This window comes from Lithobates pipiens, unplaced genomic scaffold (genome assembly GCF_037356315.1).
Source record: "Lithobates pipiens isolate NorthernLeopardFrog02 unplaced genomic scaffold, aLitPip1_a1.2 Scaffold_23, whole genome shotgun sequence".
Classification (NCBI taxonomy): Eukaryota; Metazoa; Chordata; class Amphibia; order Anura; family Ranidae; genus Lithobates; species Lithobates pipiens.
This window is the reverse complement of record NW_027507785.1, coordinates 193,269,266-193,295,021: the sequence shown is the minus strand read 5'-3', so window position 1 is coordinate 193,295,021 and position 25,756 is coordinate 193,269,266. Positions and strand designations below refer to the sequence as shown.

The 25,756-nt window shown below is 43.2% G+C and overlaps 1 protein-coding gene across 1 annotated transcript in view; it reads left to right on the top strand.

The window, feature by feature from the left end:
- Nucleotides 1-25,756, top strand: part of HENMT1 (HEN methyltransferase 1) — a 168,647-nt gene that overhangs the window by 51,240 nt on the left and 91,651 nt on the right. Inside the window, exon 3 of the mRNA XM_077452707.1 lies at nucleotides 10,297-10,411. Within this exon, the coding sequence (XP_077308833.1) occupies nucleotides 10,325-10,411 (87 nt within the window). The 5' untranslated portion in view covers nucleotides 10,297-10,324. The remainder of the gene's footprint in view (nucleotides 1-10,296; nucleotides 10,412-25,756) is intronic.

The window sequence follows — 25,756 nt, the reverse complement described above, 5'->3', positions numbered from 1 at the left end:
TGCATACTTTCTATGTAACCCTGTATTGCTCTGTGCCCTTATAAACAATACTTTTCTCTTTGTATTCCTTGATCGCTGTATTTACTCAAATTTTCAGTGTCTTCCAATGAATACATCTTGGTGCTTTTTGGTATGTTACCAATAAAAAGATTTGAAAAGAAAATTACACCCACTATGATAATCACTAATGTGCAATACCAGAAACAACAAAAAAAATTGCGCAAAGAAGTCACACAAAAAATTCCCACAAAGATGCTGTGAACAAAACCTTTTGTTAATGCCAGTGTACTGTAAGTGATATATGCATATATGTTCAAAATAATGTGATGCTCTCTATTGTGCAATGCCAAAAACATATTTTACAAAAAGATCTCTCAAAAAAATTCATAAAGATGCTGTGAAAAAAAATCCAAAATATTAATACCGGTGTTGAATCGGTAATAACTTAGTGCATATACAGGCATGCCTCACTTTTAAGTACACAATGGGACCAGAGCATGTATGTAAAATGAAAATGTACTTAAAGCGGAGGGCCACCCTGAAAAAAGAAAACACATTAAAAATTTGAAAAAAATCATTAAAAAAAAAAGATTTTTTTTTAACTTACCAGAAATGCCTGTTGCTAGGCACATCATCCTAATCTGCCTCTTCCTCCTCCGCGGAGATCTTCTTTCTTCTCTCCTCCGTGCGGCGTCTTCTGGGTAATGGGTTGCGCTGTGTTCTGGGCATGGGCAGTAGGAAACGGGCAGTGAAGCCGCAAGGCTCCACTGCCTGTTTCCCTTACCCAAAATGGCGGCGCCGGGACCCGACACCGAGGGATGGGTCAGCCTCGGGCGGCCGACATCGCAGGCGCCCTGGACAGGTAAGTGTGCTTATTAAAAGTCAGCAGCTACAGTGTTTGCAGCTGCTGACTTTTAATTTTTTTTTTTCAAAACCGGCCCTCCTCTTTAAAGAGAAGCGATACCTTTTTTCAGACAATACATGTTTCACATTGCAATAGTCATTTACAGACATGACTGATTACCTAGGCAAGCTGGCCGACCCCAATCTGATATGTTGTAGTCCTGAGTTCGCTCTCGGAGCTCCCCAAGTTTGGTGTCCCTGTCACTTATGGTTCGGGAGCAGCACCATGTCAAGATGACCAATATTTCCCATAGATGCCAATGTTGAAAACCGCGAGCAGTGCCATGTCAAGCTGGCCAAGATTTCCCATAGATGCCAATGTCTGTACTTGTGAGGGTACGTAAAGCAGGGTATGCCTGTACATATCAAATATGAAAAGTGCTGTAAAAATATTCAGTTTGAAGTTTTCATTCAACTGTGACCATGTCCATATCCTTGCACTTTAACTAAATGATTCCAATCCACCGTGCATCTTTATACGATTCCAAAAAAATGTGCTTTACCACCAATAATGCAAATGCTCTCACCAGAGCCCAAATGCCCGCTGGACCACAAAGCATGTGTAATTATTTTATTACAATCTCCCAGCATGGGGTTCCAAGTTTTCTCCTTTCTAGCTCACAGACGCTCCTTCTCCTCAGCAGGATATACACCAATCGCCCAAAAAGAAGATAAACACGGTGATCGTGCAACACAGTTTTATTAAAAAAGTTCCTTTGTTAAAACCAATCCCCAAATATATACACTTGCATATCAGAGTTCCCGGCACCAGCTCCACCAGCCTAAATGTTTGAGTTCAAAGGATAATATCCAACACACTGCTGTTACAATGGTACAGACAAAGGCACCACCATCTGTCTCACCAGATTCTGGCGTGCGTCTCACTGCTCAAACGGACATGACGTCACGTGGTCCACACGGAATAGCAATGGCAATTCGACCTCTATGCATTTCCCTGTATAGCTTTATCAGGAAGTACTTGGAACCCCATGCTGAGAGTTTGTAATAAAATAATTACACACGCATTGTGTTTCAGCAGGCCTTTGGCCTCTGGTTAGTGAGCATTTGCATTATTGGTGGTGGAGCGCTTTTTTTTTTTTTACATTTTTTTCCCCCATGCAACACTGGACCTATATGAAATTTTTGTCCTTTTTTTTTCACACAAATGGAGCTTTCTTTTGGTGGTATTTAATCACCGCTCGGTTTTTTATTTTTTGTGCTATAAAATAAAAAATACAGAAAATTCTGTAAAAAAAAAAAATGAATTTTTCTTTGTTTCTGTTATAAAATTTAGCAGATTAGTAATTTTTTCTTTATAAATTTTGGCCAAAATTTATACCACTACATATCTTTGGTAAAAATAAGTATAAAATTGGAGTCCACGAGCTATGGTGCCAATATCTGAAAATTGATCACACCTGAAGTACTGGCGGCCTATTTCAATTCTTGAAACCCTAACATGCCAGAAAAGTACAAATACCCCCCAAATGACCCCTTTTTGGAAAGAAGACATTCCAAGGTATTTAGTAAGAGGCATGATGAGTTTTTTAAAGTTGTCATTTTTTCCCACAATTCTTTGCAAAATCAATTTTTTTTTCCTTTTTTTTTTTTTTTTTTTTTCACAAAATTGTCATATCAGTTTATTTCTCAAACACAGCATATGCATACCACAAATTACACCCCAAAACACATTCTGCTATTACTTCCGAGTACGGTGATACCACATGTGTGAGACTTTTACACAGTGTGGCCACATACAGAGGCCCAACATGCAGGGAGCGCCATCAGGCGTTCTGGAGCACCCAGGACAATTCTGACATTTCTCTCCTACATGTAAAAATCATCATTTATTTGCTAGAAAATTACATAGAATCCCAAAACATTATATATGTTTTTTTAGCAAACGCCCTGGAGAATACAATGGTGGTCGTTGCAAGTTTTTTTTGTGCTTAAAAAAAAAACACAGTAAAGTTAGCCCAATTTTTGCATAATGTGAAAGATGAAGTTAGGCTGAGTAAATAGATACCTAACATGTCACTCTTCAAAATTGCACACGCTCGTGGAATGGTGCCAAACGTCGCTACTTAAAAATCCCCATAGGCGACGATTTAAATTTTTTTAACTGGTTATATGTTTTGAGTTACAGAGGAGGTCTAGGGCTAGAATTATTGCTCTCGCTCTAACGTTCGCAGCGATACCTCACATGTGTGGTTTGAACACCGTTTTCATATGTGGGCGGGACTTACGTATGCGTTCGCTTCTGCATGCGAGCACATGGGGACAGGGGCGCTTTAAAAAAAAAAATTTTTTTTATTCATATTACTTTATTTTAGTTTGACATATTTTTTTCCCCTCCAAAAAAATTTTTGATCACTTTTATTCCTATTACAAGGAATATAAACATCCTTGTAATAGGAATATGGCATGACAGGTCCTCTTTACAGTGAGATATGGGGTCAATAAGACCCCGCATCTCACCTCTAGGCTGGGAAGTCTGGAAAAAAAAAAAAAAGATTCTGGCTTTGATCGTATTGGCGAGTCGGTAGAAGCACCGGAGGGAGGCGGGAGCGGGGGGATGTCTATGGCTGGGTATTGCAGGGTATCTCCGACTATGGCTGGGTATCTCCGAGTATGGTGTTGCAGAGCATTGCAGGGTATTGGCGGGTGTTGCAGAGCATTGCAGGGTATTGGCGGGTGTTGCAGAGCATTGCAGGGTATTGGCGGGTGTTGCAGGGTATTGGCGGGTGTTGCAGAGCGTTGCAGGGTATTGCAGAGTAATGGCAGGGAATTGAGGGGTTAAATTTCGGTGAGCAGCGATGTGGGCACTGCAGATGCAGCCCACAGCGCTGCTGACACCGATCTCTTCCCCCTCCGCTGTACCGATCATTTGACTGAGCGACCACGTGGTAATCGGCCATGATGAGCGGCCGTTTACCGTGATCCGTGGGTCACGGATGCTCTCGTGTGCGTGCCCCATGGGGCGCGCAAGAGCAGAATTCTGGGAGGCCGTTAATTAACGGCCTCTCAGAGTTAAACAACCGCCCTGAAGCCGTTAATCGGCAATGGCCGGTTGTTAAGTGGTTAAAGCGTAAGGATTTGAAAATGGTCACAGTTGAATAAGGACTTCTACCTGCATATTTTTACAGCACTTTTCATCTTTGATATGTATATGCACTAAGCTATCACTGATAGAACACTGGTATTAAGTTTTGTTTTTTTGGAATTTTTTTCACAGCATCTTTGTGAAATTGTTTGTGCAATATTTTTATTTTTATTTTTTTTGGCGTTGCACAATAGTGATCATCACGTTATTTTGAATGTATATGCACTAAGTTTTCAATGATAGTACACTGGCATTAACAAAAGGTTTTGACCACAGCATCTTTGTGGTAATTTTTTGTGCTATATTTTTATTTTTTATTATTTTCTGGTATTGCACATTAATGATCATCATAGTGGGTGTAATTTTTATTACCCAACACATGTTAATTAGCACCTACTTTATATTTTTTATAATTCAATTTTTAGAATTTTAACAAAAGGTTTTATTCACAGCATCTTTGTGGGAATTTTTTGTGTGTTTTTATTTATTATTTTTGTTTCTGGTAGTGCACATTAGTGATTATCATAGTGGGTGTCATTTTTATTACCCAGCACATGTTAATTACCCCCTACTTTATATTTATTTGAGTCGTTTTTAACCTGCCTTAGTGAGGAGGAGCTGGAACGTTAAGCCTTTGATATGGATCACAACAGGATTAGTGGCTTTGTTTCTGATAGGTAAGGTAAATCAAAAAATTTGCTATATTTGATAGATGTAACCGTAGCAAAACATTTTGATGGTCATTAATGGTAATTTTTCCTATACTGTGAATATTTGGATATGAATCGTCATATTAAAATGTACACCTCCAAATAAAACATTGGACATGAGTACAAATATAAAAATTGTGAATTTTTTTTTGTGTATGTTCTTTTCTGTTAGCAATCCATTTAATCAAATATGCATCAAAGTCCCACAGCAAACACCTCTGTGCTTATAGCTAAACTGACATTTACTGCTTGTTTATATCCTCCAGGCGAGTCCCACCAGCATTCACTACATGCGCTCACCTTAGCTCCATTGACCTATGTACATATATAGGTCTTTGTGTTTTTTATTCTTCCACAACCATCTCCGATACAATCTTCAGTATATATTATTACAATGGCCCTGAATCAGCATGCTAGAATGGCTCCTCAACTCAAAAACATTTTAATAAAAACATGGTGCTTCACGCATTTTATTTTTTTTTTTTTTTTAAACTACTGTTCCAATAAAAAAGCAATGGGGAAAAAAAATCACAATGCTGTCCCCTTAATGCCTCGGGATCAGTATCAGCTTACTGGGAAAACTCTGGCCATCACTCCTGGTTTGGCGTAATGACGTCACAAAGTTCTGGCTTGATGCGTTTTGTCACATCCCACAATCCTCACAACATTGAAGAGATTCCCTCTCATTTCCTTCTGTTTCTTGGAACAGAACGTGGAAAAAAAACAGGTTTACCATTTTCTATACCATCCAAAATGAAGATATACTGTGGTAGGTTGAAACCAACACTACATTTTAGTTTACATTTTTTGGTTTGCTTGCAAACTCTAGCTACAGAATTATACATGTTCCAAAGTGATACACATACAAGTTAAATGCATGTGCATATCTACTGCTATCAGAAACTTGTGTTAAATCAATATTAAACCCAAAACAAAAAACCTAATATACTGCAGCTTTTCAATCATTAGACATGGTGATTGCATCATATTTCTTTACCTTTGCTCTTCCCCTCTGTTTTCACCTTGTAATCTGTCCAATAACACACCTCCTGTATTAGTGAGATACAATTCTGGAGAAATGAGCAGAGGAAGCACAGCAGACAGCAGCATTGTCAGCCTGGGGGGGGCAGGAGGAAATATTAACCACCTAAGGACCGCCTCACGCCGATTTACGTCGGCAGAATGGCACGGTTCGGCACAATCATGTACCTGTACGTGGCTCTTTAAGTGCCCAGCCGTGGGTCGGTCCTGAGCTCTGTGGCCGTGGGACCAGCAGACCCGATCGCCGCTGGTGTCCCACAATCGGGTCACAGAGCTGAAGAACGAGGAGAGGTCTGTGTAAACAAACCTTTTCCCGGGCTTCCTAGTGTGGCTGTCACCGATTGTCTGTTCCCTTTTATAGGGAAAGACGATCAGTGATGTCACATGCCAGGCCACGCCCCCCTACAATAAAAAAAAAACACATAACGTCACACACAACCCCTACACTGCCCCCTAGTGGTTAACTCCTTCACTGCCAGTGTCATTTACACAGGAATCAGAGCATTTAAATGCACTGATTGCTGTATAAATGACAATGGTCCCAAAACTGTCAAAAATGTCCGATGTGTCCGCCATAATGTCTCAGTCACAATAAAAATCGCTGATCACCGCCATTACTAGTAAAAAAAAAATATTAATAAAAATGCAATAAAACTATCCCCTATTTTGTAAACGTGTTAACTTTTGCGCAAACCAATCAATAATCGCTAATTGCAATTTTTTTTACAAAAAATATGTAGAAAAATACGTATCGGCTTAACTGAGGAAAATTTTTTATTTTTTTTAGATATTTTTTTGCGGATATTTGTTATAGCAAAAAGTAAAAAATATTGATTTTTTTTCAAAATTGTCGCTCTCTATTTTTGTTTATAGCGCAAAAAAATAAAAATTGCAGAGGTTATCAAATACCACCAAAAGAAAGCTCTATTTGTGGGGAAAAAAAGGACGCCAATTTTGTTTGGGAGCCACATCGCACGACCGTGCAATTGTCAGTTAAAGTGACGCAGTGCCGAATTGCAAAAAGGGGCCTGGTCCTTTTGGCTTCAAATTGGTCCGGGGCTTAAGTGGTTAAAAATATTAGCAGATTTAGAGCCACTGGAAAATTTAAGTCAGCACACACATAAGCAGTTACAGCAAACATTTGTGTTCCTTTTGGGATATGTGTTTGCTTTTGAGATTAATACTGCTTTAAGCTCAGCTATATTTCTCCTGTTTCACTTAAAGAGGTAGTAACCCTAAACAAAATAAAAAAACACACATATACCGTATATACTTGAGTATAAGCCGAGATTTTCAGCCCCATTTTTTAGGCTGAAAGTGCCCCCCTCGGCTTATACTCGAGTCACCGCCGTCTGCCTACCTGATCAGCGCGTCGCGCAGACAGACGGCGGCCATTCCACTGTTCAAAAGCCGCGCCTCCCTGTCTGTGATAGGCGGAACACTCAATTTCCCAGCAGTCAGTGTTCCGCCTATCACGGACATCCCCATCCGCTCATCCTCATACTACGAGGATGAGCGGATGTCCGTGATAGGCGGAACACTGACTGCTGGGAAATTGAGTGTTCCGCCTATCACAGACAGGGAGGCGCGGCTTTTGAACAGTGGAATGGCCGCCGTCTGTCACAGACGAGGAGGAGAGGTGCGGCTTTTGAATCCTGGCATGGCCGCCGTATGTTTTTTATACATGCAGATCGGTGTAAAATGGCACACAGAGGCTGCAGAAGGACACAGAGGCTGCAGAAGAACAAAGAGGCTGCAGATTGGCACACGGAGGCATGCACAAGACACAGGTAGGCTGCAATGGACACAGGGAGGTACACAGGGAGGTACGCAGCTGCAGATGGGCATTGTTGACCCTCTTTTCCACTCTTTTAAGCTGTAACAGTAGCTGCTGCATGTCTCACCCTCGGCTTATACACGAGTCAATAAATTTTCCCAGTTTTTTTTGTGGTAAATTAGGGGCCTCGGCTTATATTCGAGTCGACCTATACTCGAGTATATACGGTATATATAATGTGTGTGTGTATTTATAATTTTTTATTTTATTTTTTAGGGTTACTACCTCTTTAACCACTTCAATACAGGGCACTTAACACCTTCCTGCCCAGACCAATTTTGAGCTTTCAGCGCTGTCGCACTTTGAATGACAATTGCGCGGTCATGCTACACTGTACCCAAATGAAATTTTTATCATTTTTTTTCCACAAATAGAGCTTTCTTTTGGTGGTATTTGATCACCTCTACGGTTTTTATTTTTTGCGCTACAAATAAAAAAATACCGAAAATTTTGAAAAAAAATGTTTTTTTTTTGTTTCAGTTTCAAAACTTTGTAAATAAGTACGTTTTCTCCTTCACTGATGGGCACTGATGGGGCTACACTGATGGGCACTGATAAGGCGGCACTGATGGGCACCAATGAAGTGGCACTGATGAGGTGGCATTGATGGACACTGATAGGCGGCACTGATAGGCGACACGGATGGGCGACACGGATGGGCGACATGGATGGACACTGATAGCTGGCACGGATTGGCATGGATGGGCGGCAGAGAAGGGCATGGATAGGTGGCACAGATGGGCATGGATATGCGGCACAGATGGGCATGGATAGGTGGCACAGATGGGCACGGGTGGGCACTGATAGGCGGCACAGGTGGGCACTCATAGGCGGCACAGGTGGGCACTCATAGGCGGCATTGGTGTTATACTGTACTAATGGATGCCAATCAGTGCCAAACAATAATGCATGCCAATCAGTGATGCCCATTGTGGGCACTGATTAGCATCCATTATGGGCACTGATTGGCATCCATTGTGCTGACCATTGGCATCCCTGGTGGTCTAGGGAGGATTACCTTTTCCCTGGTGGTCTGGTGGCGTCCCTGGTGGTCCAGTGTGGGCATCCTCGGGGGGGCTGTGCTGATAATCGATCAGCACAGACCCCCCCTGTCAGAGGAGCAGCCGATCGGCTCTCCTCTACTCGCGTCTGACAGACGCGAGAGAGGAAAAGCCGATCACCGGCTCTTCCCATTTACACTGTGATCAGCCGTGATTGGACACGGCTGATCACGTGGTAAAGAGTCTCCGTCGGAGACTCTTTACCGAGATCGTAGTTGCCGGGTGTCAGACTGACATTCTAGAATGGGGTGTCCGGGGGCGCGCAGCGGCTCATAATCCTGAGGACGTCATATGACGTCCGGTCAGGATTATCAAACCACTTTGCCGCCGTCTTTTTGTAATAGGGCGGGCGGCAAGTGGTTAATATATATTTATATATTGGCAAGTTTAACAGCACAGTGGTTGTGCACTCTAATCTTTCCCTTTCTATGCTGTTGAAAACCTGGTTGATCCTGCCTGTTCCTGTGTCCCCCTTAGTGTGCTGAGCACGGTAATCATGGCTGCTAATCCATGATACCGTGGTAAGCTTACATGCCTCCATCAGCCCGCTGCTCTCTTCTCTTGCCCATCCTTCCTGCCTGTTAGCTCCTGTGTGTTAGGCTGTGAGCAATCTCTTCCCCTTCATCCTGCTGCTATTAGTAGCTGGCAGTAAAGTCCAAAGAAAGATTACTGCCAGCCCCTCTGTTCTTCTAAGCCAGTGTTTCTCAACCTTTTTTCAGTCAAGGCACCCTTTAAAATGACGGATTGTCTTGAGACACCCCATTCTAGAATGTCAAAACTATTCTAATAGCTTTACATAATGTAGCAACATCCACATTGAGAACTCCCAGCATGAGAGGTGATTTATTCTTCCAAAGCAAATACACTTTTGCACACTGGTACTGACTAGCATTCCAGTGTTTCTCTTCTCCTTCAATTTCTTTCCATCAGTCAACTAATCTCACCCCAGGGCTGAGGGAGAGGGGTACATGAGGGTCAAGCAAGGATGCTCTGGAGGCAACAGGCATCCTTCTTATTAACTGATTTCATCATTGATTGTTAGGATATCAGTGTCTAGAAAGTTGTAATGATGCATTGTGAAAAACTGTGGCTTTGTGTAACTTAAAGGCAGGCTTGATCCACCTGCTGGCTTGTATACATTTTTAATACTTTTTTAGGCATTTTGCCAAGGCACCCCTAAAGAAACCTTAAGACACCACAGGGTGCCTGGGCACCCTTTTTGAAAAAGGCTGTATTAAGCCATATTACACTGTGTAGATGTTTGTATAAAATTATGCCTGTAAATACCTGCTTTCTGATCTCTTCTGGTTGGTCACGTGACCTTCGGCCATTCTCCCCTAATCTAAGGGCTACAGTGGGAGGGGCTGAGCGGACAATGCTGCAGTTCACATGACCTCCCAGCAGATGTCAGAGGGGGATCTCAGCCTCTCCCGCTGTAGCCATTAGATCAGGGGGGAGAGCCGCAGGAGGACCGACGAGAAAAGATTGGAAAGCAGGTATTAAGAGTCATAATTTTACACTAACCTGTACACAGGGTAGTATAGCTTAGTAGAACAGAGTGGATGGCAGTGATCTTTCTTTGACTTTACAACCACTTTAACTCATATTGGATATTTAATGAAAAGTTATAATATTTTTCAGTAAACAGTGAAAGGCTGCCTCAAGACAAATGGAGCCGGTGAGATTTAGTCCTCCTTTGAGCCAACAAAGATATGAATTTGTAATCTCTTTTGTGAATAATTACAAACCCAAGAAGGTAAGTTTGTATATTTATTTTGCGTTATACATCCATTAATGCCTGCTGAAGCAGCATTGCATCTCTTTAAAGAGACAATGTCATTAGCACACATATCCACAGTTTTATAGATCTTTAAAGTGATATAAAAATCTCAGATTTTAAGGAGTTCCAGCAGCTGAATGAATCACTTCCTAAGTATGCAACTGCATCATCTTTTAATCCCTGCATGTGTTCCATTTTAAGCTGCTGCCATTGTCAATGCCCCAAGTTTCCTGTTTCAGTATTACTCCTTCAGTTGCAGTGTCCTATAGCAGTGTTTCTCCACTCCAGCCCTCAAGGGGGGCCCCGACAGGTCATGTTTTCAGGATTTCCCTCAGATGAAACAGCTGTGGTAATTACTAAGACAGTGAAACTGGTCAACTCACCTGTGCAAAATAATGGGAAGCCTGAAAACATGACCTGTTGGGGTGCCTTGAGGACTGGAGTTGAGAAAAATAGTCCTATAGAGCCCGCCTTGTTTTCAGGGACTTGAACTGTCTCTCTACACTGTGTGCATCAAAAGAAACACGTGGCCCCATAGTCTGTCTAGGATATACATACACAAGAACACAAGGCACTGGATTGGGATTTTTCTAAGAGTCAGTGAATTTTTCATTGGTCAATCTGTCTGGTTTATCAGCACTCGAGAAAACAGGGACCACCTTCAGGAAAAAAGGAACAAGACCCAGAGTTCATAATCCACACATATACAATCCAATGAGAGCGCCAAAAATGTCAAAAGTAATCCAATAAAAAAACTGAATTAGCAGACTAGAGCCAATGGGGGTTATTTATTAAAGGAAAATCCACTTTGCACTGCAAGTGCACTTGAAAGTAAAGTCGCTGTAAATCCAAGGGGGACATGCAAGGAAAATAAACGGTATTTTAGCTTGCACATGATTGTTGAATGAAGAGGAGGGTGTTTTTAGGGACTTTAAGGAAGCCAAGACCTGGTAAGGTCCTGTATTTCCATCCCTATGGGACTTTACATGAAATCATGAGCTGGTAAGGTCATGTATTTCCATCCCTTTGGAGTCAGAAGAGAGGGGGGACAAGGAAGGTGGGACTTTATATGAAGCACATGATAGCAAAACACAATACCAGTTGAACAGAGGAATTTTATTCACATAGCAGTATAATACACAGTTATTATCGAATAAGATATAAACATAAACATAATAATAAGCATTTAGACAATTTAATGACAATGGTATCACAGATACGATCATTGTAAAACTCCATAGTTCAACATGGGCAGGCTTGGGTAAAATCAATATTGCACAATACTGTCTGCAGGACCTATGGCCTTGCTGAGGTTGGAGGCCATTCCGGATGTTTTTGGCGCCTTCCCGCCGTATCATTAGCTAGCCATTCCAATGAGTAAGTTCGTACCTCAGTCCTGTCAGGGGTATTACCTTACCCCTGCTTTATAGGTTTCATTTGATTACCTTATACTATTTTTCTCTTTGTTTTTTTCTTCTCTAGACATTTACGTGCATGCTCCTGATGAGTGGCGCATCAGCCACGAAACGCGTAGAGCTATTTGTTGCCGTGTGTTTATCTATTTTTACCTTTATCCAGTTATTATTTGATTCTTACCTCATCTGGCTCAGCAAGGCCATAGGTCCTGCAGACAGTATTGTGCAATATTGATTTTACCCAAGCCTGCCCATGTTGAACTATGGAGTTTTAAAATGATCATATCTGTGATACCATTGTCATTAAATTGTCTAAATGCTTATTATTATGTTTATTTATTATTTTTTTACCAACACCAGGGGTTATGTCTTTTGATATCCTTGTTGTCACTATGGCTACTATTGTTACCATGTTATATATCTTATTCGATAATAACTGTGTATTATACTGCTATGTGAATAAAATTCCTCTGTTCAACTGGTATTGTGTTTTGCTATCATGTGCTTCATATAAAGTCCCACCTTCCTTGTCCCCCCTCTCTTCTTGCACATGATTGGATGATAAAATAAGCTGGGCTTCCCCTCATTTCAGATCTACCCCTTAGATTTAGAGCAACTTCACTTCCAAGTGCACTTTCAAGTTCACTTGCAGTGGAAAGTGGATTTGCCTTTCGTAAATAACCCCCAATGTGTTTCAGGGGTCAAACACAATCCCCCTTTATGAGGGTTTAAGAATTCTGGCTGTGCTTACATGGATCCAGTTGAACAGATACCAAATAAAATGCACTTTGATTTACTGCTTGTAAAGTTTCAGGAGGGCAGACTATGCTAGTGTTAGTGAATGCAGTAAATGCTGCATTCACAAACAGTTTTACTTGGTATCTGTTTAACCTGGGTCCATTTAAGCACAGTCAGCATTTTTAAACTCTAAAGAAGGGGGAGTGTGTTTGGCTCCTGTTGGCTATATTCTGCTATGAATCAATTTTATCAACAAATGACCTTGGTCTCTAGGACATTTGTTTGGTGTTGTAATTGGATTGTATGTCTGTAGTCTAGGATGGGGCAAGGCACTCTTCTGCTTCTCCTTCCTTCTCTTCTCCAAGCTAATGGACTGACTGGAGACTGCACGGTCCACTGTTAACACTTTGCTGTGAAGACCAGACGTTTAGGGAAGTGGCACTGAGACAGCAGGAGCCAGCAGCATGGTAAACTGCAAGTGTTTTGGTAATAATTCTACCAAATAGTTTACTGGGGAATGCTTATTTTGATAAATAAATGAGTATATTGCAGCTCATCAGTCCTTAGATGTGGTGGGTGCATTACTTTTTTTTTTTTTGTAAAGGGTTTTCTTTATTTTTACTTGGTGTTTCCACTAGTAACACACTTCCAGTCCTTTTAATAATAACACTCTCTGTGTCAGGACAACAGCAACAGAATAGGACTACAGGACTCCACCACACTCTTTTCCATAACATACCACTGAGGGACATAGCTGAGAACAATGTAGCTGAAAAGACCATATGTAATAAAGTAGTTAGGGTTTACATAAACTTTAAACAGTACACTTTTAGTACTCACAAGTTATTCTTTAGTTATTTCTTGCCCTGTCTCCACTAAAATGTGTGTCAGAATGAGCCTGCGGTGCCCTTCTTGCTGATGTCTGCAACCCTTACCTAATATTAGCTAGATTATGACATTAGGAGGACAAGCATGTGCTTACTATCTTCAATCATAGTACTGCCCTTGCTTTTGGAAGCACGCCTGCACTCGCTGAGATTGCGCATATTAAGAAACCACACAATGTACATGCACGTTACAAGAGTGGTGGCTCTGAAGCGGCTGGTTCCACTGCCTTCATGCACAAGGTAGCAGCGGCCAGCAGCAAAAAACTGGAAAGCCAAAAGGCTAACAATGAATACTACACTGCTCAAAAAAAATGTAAACAAACAATTTAAAGAGGAAGTAAACCCTGGTGGGTTTTACTTCCTCTTTATCCCCTGCAACGGTAAAGCATAATGGGCTGCTATGCATCATATAGTAGCCCATTATGTGTCACCTGAAACCAAAGCCCATGATGTCACCATTGTCCCCACTAGCAGGCAGTGTCCATCCTCGCCCCTTTTTCTTCCCGGGGCCACGAACTCCGGCTCTGTGACTGGCCAGTGTCGCGTAACGTCACTCCCGCACATGCGCGCGGGAGCCGCCGGTCACGGCATGGCCCCTACTAGAAAAGGCGCGATGCGCACTTTCTAAAGTGCTCATGCTTTTTCATAAATATCTCCTAAACCGTGGAGGTTTAGGAGATATTTCCAGCACCTGCAGGTAAGCCTTAATATAAGCTTACCTGTAGGTAAAAGTGGTTGTACAGGGTGTACAACCACTTTAAAAACACATCCGATCTCAATGGGGAGAAATATCATGCTGGATATATACAGTATACTGATATGGACTGGGTAATGTGTTAGGAGCAAAAGGATGCCACATCTTTTGATGGAAATGAAAATTATCAACCTACAGATGGCTGAATTCAAAGACACATTGAAAAACAATGACATCAATTCCTCTAAATGATATCAATGATGGGGCACTGTTTTTTCCCCTAATACCAACAATGGAGCAATATTCCTCCCAATAATGGAGCATTCTTTACTCCATTCATTCCAGGTCATTTTCTTCAACCCCCTCAAAATCTGAAGGACAGTTAACTTTGTTCAGAAAGTTTAGAGACCCCTGTTATAGGCTATATTATGACACTTGATTTATGTTATATTGCAAATTTTGAATGGTATTTCAAGTTGAGTTCACTTACTGTATGGTGGTGGTGTTATGGTGATGGTGGAGATATTCTGGTATGTCAATAGGTTTCCACCACTATTTGTAATCACTTTATTTAAATATTGGGTAGCGCAGTTATATCGAATTTGGATTGATGTGGGAACACGTCAGTGTATAGTAGCAGGCATATTACATTTCACAAATAATTCAGTTTTATTTTGTACTTTATTTTTCACATATTGACTTATAGTAGCGTGGTGGTATTCAAAACATAGTTATATAATTCTGTTGTTTGTTACCACTAATAATGATTTTGGTGTATTTTTTTTATTGTGAATATTGCTTTTGATAAACTTTTCTGCAACTATCATGGGACCTGCACAATCAGCAACGCCATGCTTTTTATACTACTGGTCTTCTGCTTTCATAAAATAAATAAATGAATAGTCTGTGAGGAAGGGGGGGACCACAACTAGTGACTTCAGGGTGATGAGCTTAAGGAAATTGGAGAACATGCGTTCCTCGCTCTTCACTGCTATGTGTGAAGCAGGAAGCACTCAGTTCTGAGCATTTCCAGCTTCAGGGTTGTCGGAAAGCCAGCTCAAATGCTGGATACACAGCAGATCCTACACAGTGCTGTGTGCTTGACTGGCTAGAGCAGAGGGTTAGGCAAGACATTAGGTGTCTAATAGACCCCCCTGTTATCTCCATAATGAGAACCTTTCACCTGCCCTATGCTGTCACATAGTTTGGCTTGTTAACCACTTAAGCCCCGGACCAATTGTCAGCCTAAGGACCAGAGGTCTTTTTACAATTTCACACTGCACTGCTTTAACTGGTGATTGCGCGGTCATGCAATGTTGTACCCAAACGAAATTTGCGTCCTTTTCTTCCCTGAAATAGAGCTTTCTTTTGATGTTATTTGATTGCCTCTGCGATATTTATTTTTTACGATATAAAAGGAAAAAGACTGAAAATTAAAAAAAAAAAGATATTTTCTACTTTTTGTTATAAGAAAAATCGAATGAACTAAATTTTAGTCATACATTTAGGCCAAAATTAATTCAGCCACATGTCTTTAGTAAAAAAAAAAAAAAAAATGTCAATAAGCGTATATTTATTGGTTTGCGCAAAAGTTATAGCGTCTACAAACTAGAGTACATTTTCTGGAATTTACACAGCTTTTAATTTATGACTGCCTATCTCATTTCTTGAGGTGCTAAAATGGCTGGGCAGTACAAACCCCCCCCCCCAAATGACCCCATTTTGGAAAGTAGACACCCCAAGGAAATTGCTGAGGGGCATGTTGAGCCCATTGAATTTTTTTTTTTTTTTGTCCCAACTGATTGAATAATGACACACAAAAAAAAAAAGTTTACAAAAAGTTGTCACTAAATGATATATTGCTCACACATACCATAGTTATATGTGGAATTTAAAACAGGGTAGGGGTGTGATGCGCTAATTTACAACCAAAAATATGAGACAATAGTGAATAAATAGAGTAACCCTAAAATTGGCAAAAATTAATAAAGTGCAGATATATACAAAAATGGAGAAAAAGTTTTGAAAGTGCAAACGTGCATTAATGCATCAAAAAGTGACTGAGTGCATAATACTTAAACAATATGTTACAATAGCTCACAAAGTGACTATGTGCATATATTATGCTGCAAACACCAAAATGCATAAACAAGAATATAGTGTAAAAATGATTAATTATGTACAAAAAATAAAATAAAACAAATAGTGACAAATGTGAGCGATAAAACAAAACTGAATCCAAGTGATAGCAGTGAAGCACATTAAAGTGTCCCATACATGATCAGATAGTGCAATTCGGTAAACACACTAAATTAAAGTGCAACGTGCTGAGCCATCAATCCTTCAGTGATGATCCGTGCAAGTGATGCTAATGTTATGCAATTACCTCACCGCTGTAAGGTAAACAGCGAAGTTAATACAGAGCAACCAGGTAACCAGGGATGATCACGGGGATGGCTGTGCAGCAAGCTCTTAGAGACTCCTCCAACTTCCTCATATGTGGTAAATGGTAAACTCAAAGGGATAAACCAAAGAGGACTGCCATAGTGTAGTATTTCAAACATATATTGTTTATTAAAAAAAATGTAAACACTGCTCACAAACGAAGTTAGGGAAATGCACAGTGACACACAACAGCAGACCGGATATGGACGTCACTTCCGGGTTGTGGAATTGCACCCCAAAATATATTCTGCTTCTCCTGAGTATGGGGATACCACATATGTTTTTTGGGAGTCTAACCGCGTACGGGACCCCGAAATCCAATCACCGCCTTCAGGATTTCTAAGGGTGCAAATTTTTGATTTCACTCCTCACTACCTATTACAGTTTCGAAGGCCATAAAATGCCAAAATAGCACAACCCCCCCCCCCCCCCAAATGACTCCATTTTGGAAAGTAGAAACCCCAAGCTATTTACTGAGAGGCATGTTGAGTCCATGAAATATTTTATATATTGCCACAAGTTGCAGGAATATTAAAATTTTTTTTTTTTTTTGCACAAAGTTGTCACTAAATGATATATTGCTCACACATGCTATGGGAATAAGTGAAATTACACCCCAAAATAAATTCTGCTGCTTCTCCCGAGTACGGGGATACCACATGTGGGGGACTTTTTGGGAGCTTAGCTACGTACGGGACCCCGAAAACCAAGCACTGCCTTCAGGATTTAAATATAAAAGACTACCAAAAAAACTGTTAGCGATCGCAGGAATCAGGCCTGACTCTGTGAACGCTGCAGTTATGTGTTTAGTGTTTTGTAAGTGATAGTGATCGATCGATACTGCACTTGGGTGGGCTGGGCGGAGGGGCAAAACGCAGGTGCTAGCAGGTATCTGGGGTGATCCCGCTAACAATGCGTATTTTTTTTTGGAACCCTAAACTGCTGGGGACGCTAGTATAGATCTGATCAGATCAGATATTGATCTGTTCAGATTCTATACCACTATGGGAGGGTTATGCTTTGCGCGTGGGCGTTAGCGGTACTGGCACTAACCTAGCGCTGCCTGGGGCGACGCAGACCCTGACCCTAAAACCTAATTGATATCACCCGCCGGGTGATCAGGGGGTTAAACCTTTATTGGGTAATAAATGGTGGGTGCCCTGATGCTATAAAAAGCAAACTAACTAACCAGTCACCCGTAACACTTATACGGTGATCACTGGTGAAAGGGTTAACTAGGGGCAATCAGGGGGTTAAAATCTTTATTAGGTAGTATATGGGGGTCCCTGACACTATATAAAAACCTGACGGGGAACCTAAATAACTAACTGGCTAACCAGCGTCACCAGTGGCACTTATACGGTGATCGCTGGTGAAAGGGTTAACTAGGGGCAATCAGGGGGTTAAAACCATTATTGGGTAGTATATGGGGGTACCTAGCGCTATCAAAACCTGGCGGTGAACCTAAAAAAATAACTAGCTACCTAGCTGCACCAGTGACACGAATTCAGCGATCAGAAAAACGATCGCTTAGTGACACTGGCAAAAGGGGGTGAAAGTGTTAACTGTAGGGGCAATCAGGGGGTTAAACCTTTATTGGGGAGGAGTAGGGGGCTACCCTGGACCTAACACTAACTGCCCTGACAATTTTTACTGTCACAACTGACGCTAATTGCAGTGATCAGTAAATAAATGATCACTGCAATCAGTGACACTGTGACTGGGAGGGGGGGGGGATTTGTGTGCCTATGTGTCCCTACATGTCAGTGTAGTGTTGGTGCACTTGCTTTCTCTGTTCTCCTCGCAGTCCGATCAAAAAGACCGCCCTAAGGAGAATGACATCACTTCATCCCTGCCTGTGTTTACACTACACAGGCGGGGGAAGCTTCTCATTCGCCAGGAGCGATCGAGAGGGGATGGCCAGAAACCAACGCCCATCCCCTCATCCCGGATCGCTCCTGAAGCGAAACGGACCGCCGCATCCAGCGGGAGGGGGTCCGATCGGGCCCCCCCACCCGCTGGAAGGCAAGCACGTACATGTATGTGCTTGTGCCTGTCGGTGCCATTCTGCCGACGTACATTGCCATGCTGCGGTCCTTAAGTGGTTAAAGTAGAGCTCCAAAAATTTAAAGTACAAATACTGTAGCTGCTGACTTTTAATATAAGGACACTTACCTTGTCCAGGGATCCAGCGTTGTCCTCACCTGAACCGATTCTTCAATTGGCTTCAGGTGCAGGCTCCAGCATAGCAAGTAAGGTAAACAGGAAGTGAAGAATATAAAAAAAATATATATATATATATATATATATATATATATATATATATATATATATATATATATATATATATATATATATATATATCTATCTCTCTTTCGTTCATTGACGGACATGTAAAAACAGCAAGACTGCACAGCACCGCCCAGGGGGCAGTCCCTCTGGCTATAACCCCTCACCCTGTAGCCCAGTTTTTTTCTGTCTAGTGTAGGAGAAGGTAACAAATAGTGTAGCGCTGCAATAAGTGAAAAGATGTCAGCAGTGAAACTGACTGTATATCGCACGTAAAAAATGCAAAATGCAGTACATGAAAGAAATCAAGTGTTAATTCACTAGAGGAATATAAAAATAAAATATGAAATGTAAAATAAAAATGTAAGTACTCAAAAGTATCAATGACTAGAGTGTGAGTCCCAGTGAAATAGTCCACATATATTAAATAATAAACAGATGTTGTGGTTAATCTTCCCAACGAGGAGATCAGACAATCAGTAAATCGGATACAACCAGAGGTGACGGCTTGTCTGAAGTGGCTTCACAAAAAGGTTAAATACTCTTACCAGAGAGGGTGGACTCATCTGTCATGCGACGGTTGAGTCAACAGCGCTTAAGGTCCAGAAATGGAACCAATGGTGAGTTGATGGTAGTCAAAACTGGTGGCTCAGCTGTTTCCAGATTAGGGGGACTTCCAATGTTGAAAGGCTGTGGTATGCGTCTCCCAGGACGATGAGCTCCAGTTAGTCGCGTTGGGGTGCCAACCCCAAATGCAGGGGATGGTCCGCAAATAGAAAAAAGGGGGAAAAAGGAAAAAGGCTCCAGATGGTGCAGATCAGATGATAACCATTGGGTTTATTTTTTTTAAAAAGTCATAAAAACTGTAACAAAATTATGACGTGATCACAAAAAGTATACTAAAAAAGCAATGTGGGGTGCCAAATGCAAGCCCGACGCGTTTCGACAGCATAGGTCTTCAACAGGGGCATATTGTAACATATATGTAACAATATGCCCCTGTTGAAGACCTATGCTGTCGAAACGCGTCGGGCTTGCATTTGGCACCCCACATTGCTTTTTTAGTATACTTTTTGTGATTACATGTCATAATTTTGTTACAGTTTTTATGACTTTAAAAAAATAAAAATAAACCCAATGGTTGTTATCTGATCTGCACCATCTGGAGCCTTTTTCCTTTTTCCCCCTTTTTTCTATTTGCGGACCATCCCCTGCATTTGGGGTTGGCACCCCAACGTGACTAACTGGAGCTCATCGTCCTGGGAGACGCATACCACAGCCTTTCAACATTGGAAGTCCTCCTAATCTGGAAACAGCTGAGCCACCAGTTTTGACTACCATCAACTCACCATTGGTTCCATTTCTGGACCTTAAGCGCTGTTGACTCAACCGTCGTATGACAGATGAGTCCACCCTCTCTGGTAAGAGTATTTAACCTTTTTGTGAAGCCACTTCAGACAAGCCGTCACCTCTGGTTGTATCTGATTTACTGATTGTCTGATCTCCTCGTTGGGAAGATTAACCACAACATCTGTTTATTATTTAATATATGTGGACTATTTCACTGGGACTCACACTCTAGTCATTGATACTTTTGAGTACTTACATTTTTATTTTACATTTCATATTTTATTTTTATATTCCTCTAGTGAATTAACACTTGATTTCTTTCATGTACTGCATTTTGCATTTTTTACGTGCGATATATGGTCAGTTTCACTGCTGACATCTTTTCACTTATTGCAGCGCTACACTATTTGTTACCTTGTATTCACTGAACTTTGTTTGTTTGAGTGTCAGCTGCTGTCTCACATTTACCTTTAGCTTTCCTCTATCACAGTGCAGTGTTTTCCCTTTAAAATGGTGTAGGAGAAGGACCTGGCTCCCTGAGAAGACCATTGGTCCTGGGATTTAAAAAAAAAAATTCTACAAATTTTTTCATCCTGTGATCTACTATCAACAGTCGGATGGGTGAGTTATATGCTCCGGGGCACACATGACCAGGCTACTGCTGTCCGTGTCAGTGTGCCATGGCCAGCAGCCACCCTGTACTGCTCGGGTGATGGGTCTGTGGTGGAATGCGTCCAGCAATCCCAGCAGGCAGGGTAAGTATGGATCTCCCTGCCTCGGCAGGATTGAGCACCTGGGCATTCCCTGGGAGGTCGACTAGGGGGTCTCCCATGCTCCCTTTCCTCTCTCCCTATCCCTCATTCCCTCCTCCCCCTGCTGGGACTGCTGTGTGACTGGGAATGAGGTGCGATGTATGTACCTAGGCTGGGGCTCGTCGGGAAGCCCTGTTCGGGGCAGTACAGGACCTGCTACTGCGCGGCTTGATAGTACCTGTACCGACGCTGGAAAGGTTTCAGGGATTCTACTCCAATCTGTTTGTAGTCCCCAAAAAGGAAGGGGTACGTCCAATCCTGGACTTGAAGGCCCTCAACAGCTTTGAAAGTGGAACGGTTCAGGATGGAATCGGTTCGCTCTCCGTGGTCGCTGCACTCCATCAAGGGGACTTTCTGGCGTCCCTGGACATCCAGGACGCATACTTACATGTACCCATATGCCTCAGGCATAAGAAGTTTCTGCGATTTGCAGTCGGGGAAGAGCTCTACCAGTTTGTGGCTCTCCCTTTTGGCCTGGCGTCAGCACCCCGAGTCTTTACCAAATTCTGGCACTGTTAAGGCAATGTGGGATCGCAAGTGCGGGTTACCTAGACAACCTCCTTCTGAGAGCAGCTTCCGCCTCAGAATTAAGGGAGGATGTAGCGATAGCCATGCAGACTCTCCAGGAGTTTGGTTGGGTGCTAAACCTAAAGAAGCCAGTGTTAGTGCCGACTCAATGCCTGGAGTACCTGGACTTGGACTCCTTCAGAAACTAGAGGTTTTTCTCCCTTCAGACAAGCTGCAGACTCTTTATGTTGCGGTGAAGTTGTTGATGAACCGCAGGTGGTCATCGCTGTGCTTCTGCATGCACATTCTGGGCCTCATGGTAGCCACTTTCGAGGCGGTACCGTACGCTCAGTTTCACACTCGAGTCTTGCAGAAGGAGATTTTGTCAAAATTTAACAAATCTCCATTATCCTTGGGTTGTCAAATTTGGTTAGCCAGGGGTTCCCTTCTCTGGTGGCTAAGGTCTCTGGCCCTTCGGTCCGGGAGATTGTTCCTTCCTCTCCATTGGACAGTGATCACAACGGATGCTAACCAGACTGGTTGGGGGGGATGCTGGGAGTGCAGTCGGCCCAGGGCCTTTGGTCGCATGAAGAATCCCAACTGCTGATCAATGTGCTCGAGTTTCAGGCGATCAGGCTTTGCCTCTCATGGTCAATGAGGCTACAAGGGCGTCCGATCAGGATCCAGTTGGACAACGCAATGGCGATGGCATACATCAACCATCGAAGAGGAACAAGGAGCTCAGCTGCAGCACGGGAGGTCCCTTACATCCGGCCGGCCCTGTCGGCCATATACATCCCGGGCATAGAAAACTGGCAGGTGGACTACCTAAGTAGTCAGATGCTGGACCCAGGGGAATGGTCATACCGGTCGCATCCGAAGGTATTCAGGCTCCTTTGCCTAAGGTGGGGCACACCAGATGTGGACGTCTTGGCCTCTCGGCTCAATTGAAAGGTGCAGAGGTTTGTGTCCAGGACAAGAGACCCCTGGGCGGCTGCGTCACACGCGTTGGTGGCATTATCTGTTGATTTATGCCTTCCCCCCCATGCAAACTTCTGCTGCGCAGAGTGGAGGCTGAGGGGATTCCAGGAATTCTGATTGCCCCAGATTGACCTTGGCGTCCTTGGTATGCCGACCTAGTATGACTGGTGGTGGATGTTCCTTGGTGACTACCGCTGTGAGAGGACCTTCTATCACAAGGTCCGATACTTCATCCTGCTTTTCCGTCGCTGGTTTCAACGGCATGGCTGTTGAAAACCGGGTGTTAAAGGATCGAGGTCTGTCAGACTTGATCATTTCCACTATGCTGAGAGTATGGAAGTCTTCTTCTCTGAAGATTTACCTTTTTATACATGGAAGGCTTACGTCTCCATGTGTGAGGAGATGGGGTGGCGTCCGCGCACTTATTCAGTTTTCAGGATTCTGCTGTTTTTGCAGCGAGGAGTGGATAAACTTGCCTTAAGCACCATCATGGGACAGGTATCAGCCTTGGCTCTTATTTTCCAACGCCCCTTAGCGATTGGTGAGTACCTTTTTGTGCAAGGGATTCAAAACGTAGTCCCTCTGGTTCGACCACTGCTACCTCTGTGGAATCTGAATCTGGTGTTATCGGCGCTTCAGAAACCACCGTTTGAGAACATTAGGGAGATTCCCTTGTTAACTCTTTCTCAGAAAGTAGTCTTCCACAGGGATAAGGCGGTGCAACGTCCGCAGCCCTCTTTCCTTCCAAAGGTGGTTTCGGCATTCCATCTAAATGGACATTGTGTTACCATCCTTATGTCCTAAGCCGACACACCCGAAAGAGTTTATCTTGCATTCCCTGGACGTGGTCCGGGCTTTATGGGTGTATCTGTCTGCTACGGCTCCCTTCCGAAAGTCAGGCTCTCTGTCTCGGTGGCTGGTCCGAATAAAGGTCTGGTGGTCTTGTCCTCCACCATTTCTCAGTGGATCAGACAGATCGTGGTTCAGGCCTATGTCTTAAAAGGGCAGGTGCCTCCTTTTCCTGTCATGGCTCATTCCACCAGAGCAATTGGGACTTCCTGGGCTTTCTAACATCAAGCGTCTGTCTCTCAGGTGTGTAAGGCGGCGACTTGGTCGTCCGTTCACACTTTCACTAAATTCTACAAAGTTTACGTAAGCGCATCTTCTTCGGATGCTTGGTTTGGCTGCAAGGTTTTTGCAGGCAGCTGTGTAAGGTTGCAATTACACTTTCTTTAAGTTACAAGTTTGTTGTAAATGCATCTTTTGATGCACAAGTTTTGATGGTGGCTGTTTTAAGATGGCGACTCCTCTGTTGAGTTGTTCCCTTTGTTGTGGGTGAAGTTATGTTTTGCTGTTTCCACCCCTCATTTTTTTACACTGCTTGGGGAAGTCCCTATGGTCAAGAATTTAAAGTAGCTGTGTCCTTCAATGAACGAAAGAGAAAATGGGGTTTTTGTTTCTCACACACAGCATATGCATACAACAAATTACACCCCAAAATACATTCTGCTACTTTTCCCGAGTACGGCGATACCACATGTATGAGACTTTTACACAGCCTGGCCACATACAGAGCACCAACATTGATGTAGTACCTTCAGACGTTCTACGAGCAAAAATTACGCATCTCATTTCTCAACCACCTATTACACTTTTGAAGGCCCTGGAGTACCAGGACAATGGAATTTCCCATAAAATGACCCTATTTTGGAAAGCAAACACCCCAACGTATAATCTGTGAGGCATAATGAGTCTTTTGAATGGTTAATTTTTTTCCAGAAGTTTTTGGAATATGTGGAAAAAATTAAAACGCATTTTTTTTTTTTTTTTACACAAAATTGTCAATTTATAATATATTTCTAACACATAGCATGTATATAGCAAAAATCACACCCATAAATACATTCTGCTACTCCTCCCGAATATGGCGATACCACACGTGTAGGACTTTTACACAGCCTGGCCACATAGAGAGGCCGAACATTAAAGTAGTACGTTCAGGCGTTCTAGGAGCATAAATGACACATCTCATCTCATTTCATTCCTACCTATCACACTTTTGAAGGTCCTGGACCACCAGGACAGTGCAATTGCCCACAAAATGACCCCATTTTGGAAAGCAAACACCCCAACATATATTCTATGAGACATGGGCTGCAAATAGGTACTCTGGTACTCTGATGGCCTGGTGACAGGTACTCGGGTACTCTAATGGCCTGGTGACAGGTACTCTGATGGCTTGGTGACTGGTATTTGGGTACTAAGATGAACTGTGACAGGTACTCAGGTACTCGGATGAACTGTGACAGGTACTCGGGTACTCAGATGGACTGGGACAGGTACTCGGGTACTCAGATGGACTGGGACAGGTACTCGGGTACTCAGATGGACTGGAACAGGTTCTCGGGTACTCGGATGGGCTGTGACAGGTACTCGGGTACTCAGATGGGATGTGACAGGTACTCGGGTACTCGGATGAACCGTGACATGTACTCGGGTACTCGGATGGACCGTGACAGGTACTCTGGTACCCTGATGGACCGTGACAGGTACTCGGGTACCCTGATGGGCTGGGATGGGTACTCGGGTACCCTGATGGACCGTGACGGGTACTCGGGTACCCTGATGGACCGTGACGGATACTCGGGTACCCTGATGGACCGTGACAGGTACTCGGGTACCCTGATGGACCGTGACAGGTACTCGGGTACCCTGATGGACCGTGACAGGTACTCGGGTACCCTGATGGACCGTGACAGGTACTCGGGTACCCTGATGGGCCGTGACAGGTACTCGGGTACCCTGATGGGCCGGGACAGGTACTCGGGTACCCTGATGGACCGGGACAGGTTCTTGGCTAAACAGCCGGCCAATGGCTGTTTACCAGCGTCGGTGACGAGCAGTGTTCCCAGGGATCACGCCGCCACCGACGTGCGCGCTCACGATCGCGCGCATGCGCCGTGCACAGTCGGGGTGTGACCATCTGTGATCGGCCGTGACTTCATCACGGCCGATCACGTGGTAAACAGCCATAACCAATGGCTGTTCACCCCCTTCGGTGGCGAGCGGTGTCTCCGTGACACGCCGCCACCGAAGAAACAGGGATGCGCGCATTCCCTGTTGGAACGGGAGGCCGTCATATGACGGCCTCCCGCCACAATAGGTGCGCCGCCTGGCCGTCATTTGACAGCCGGCGGTCAGCA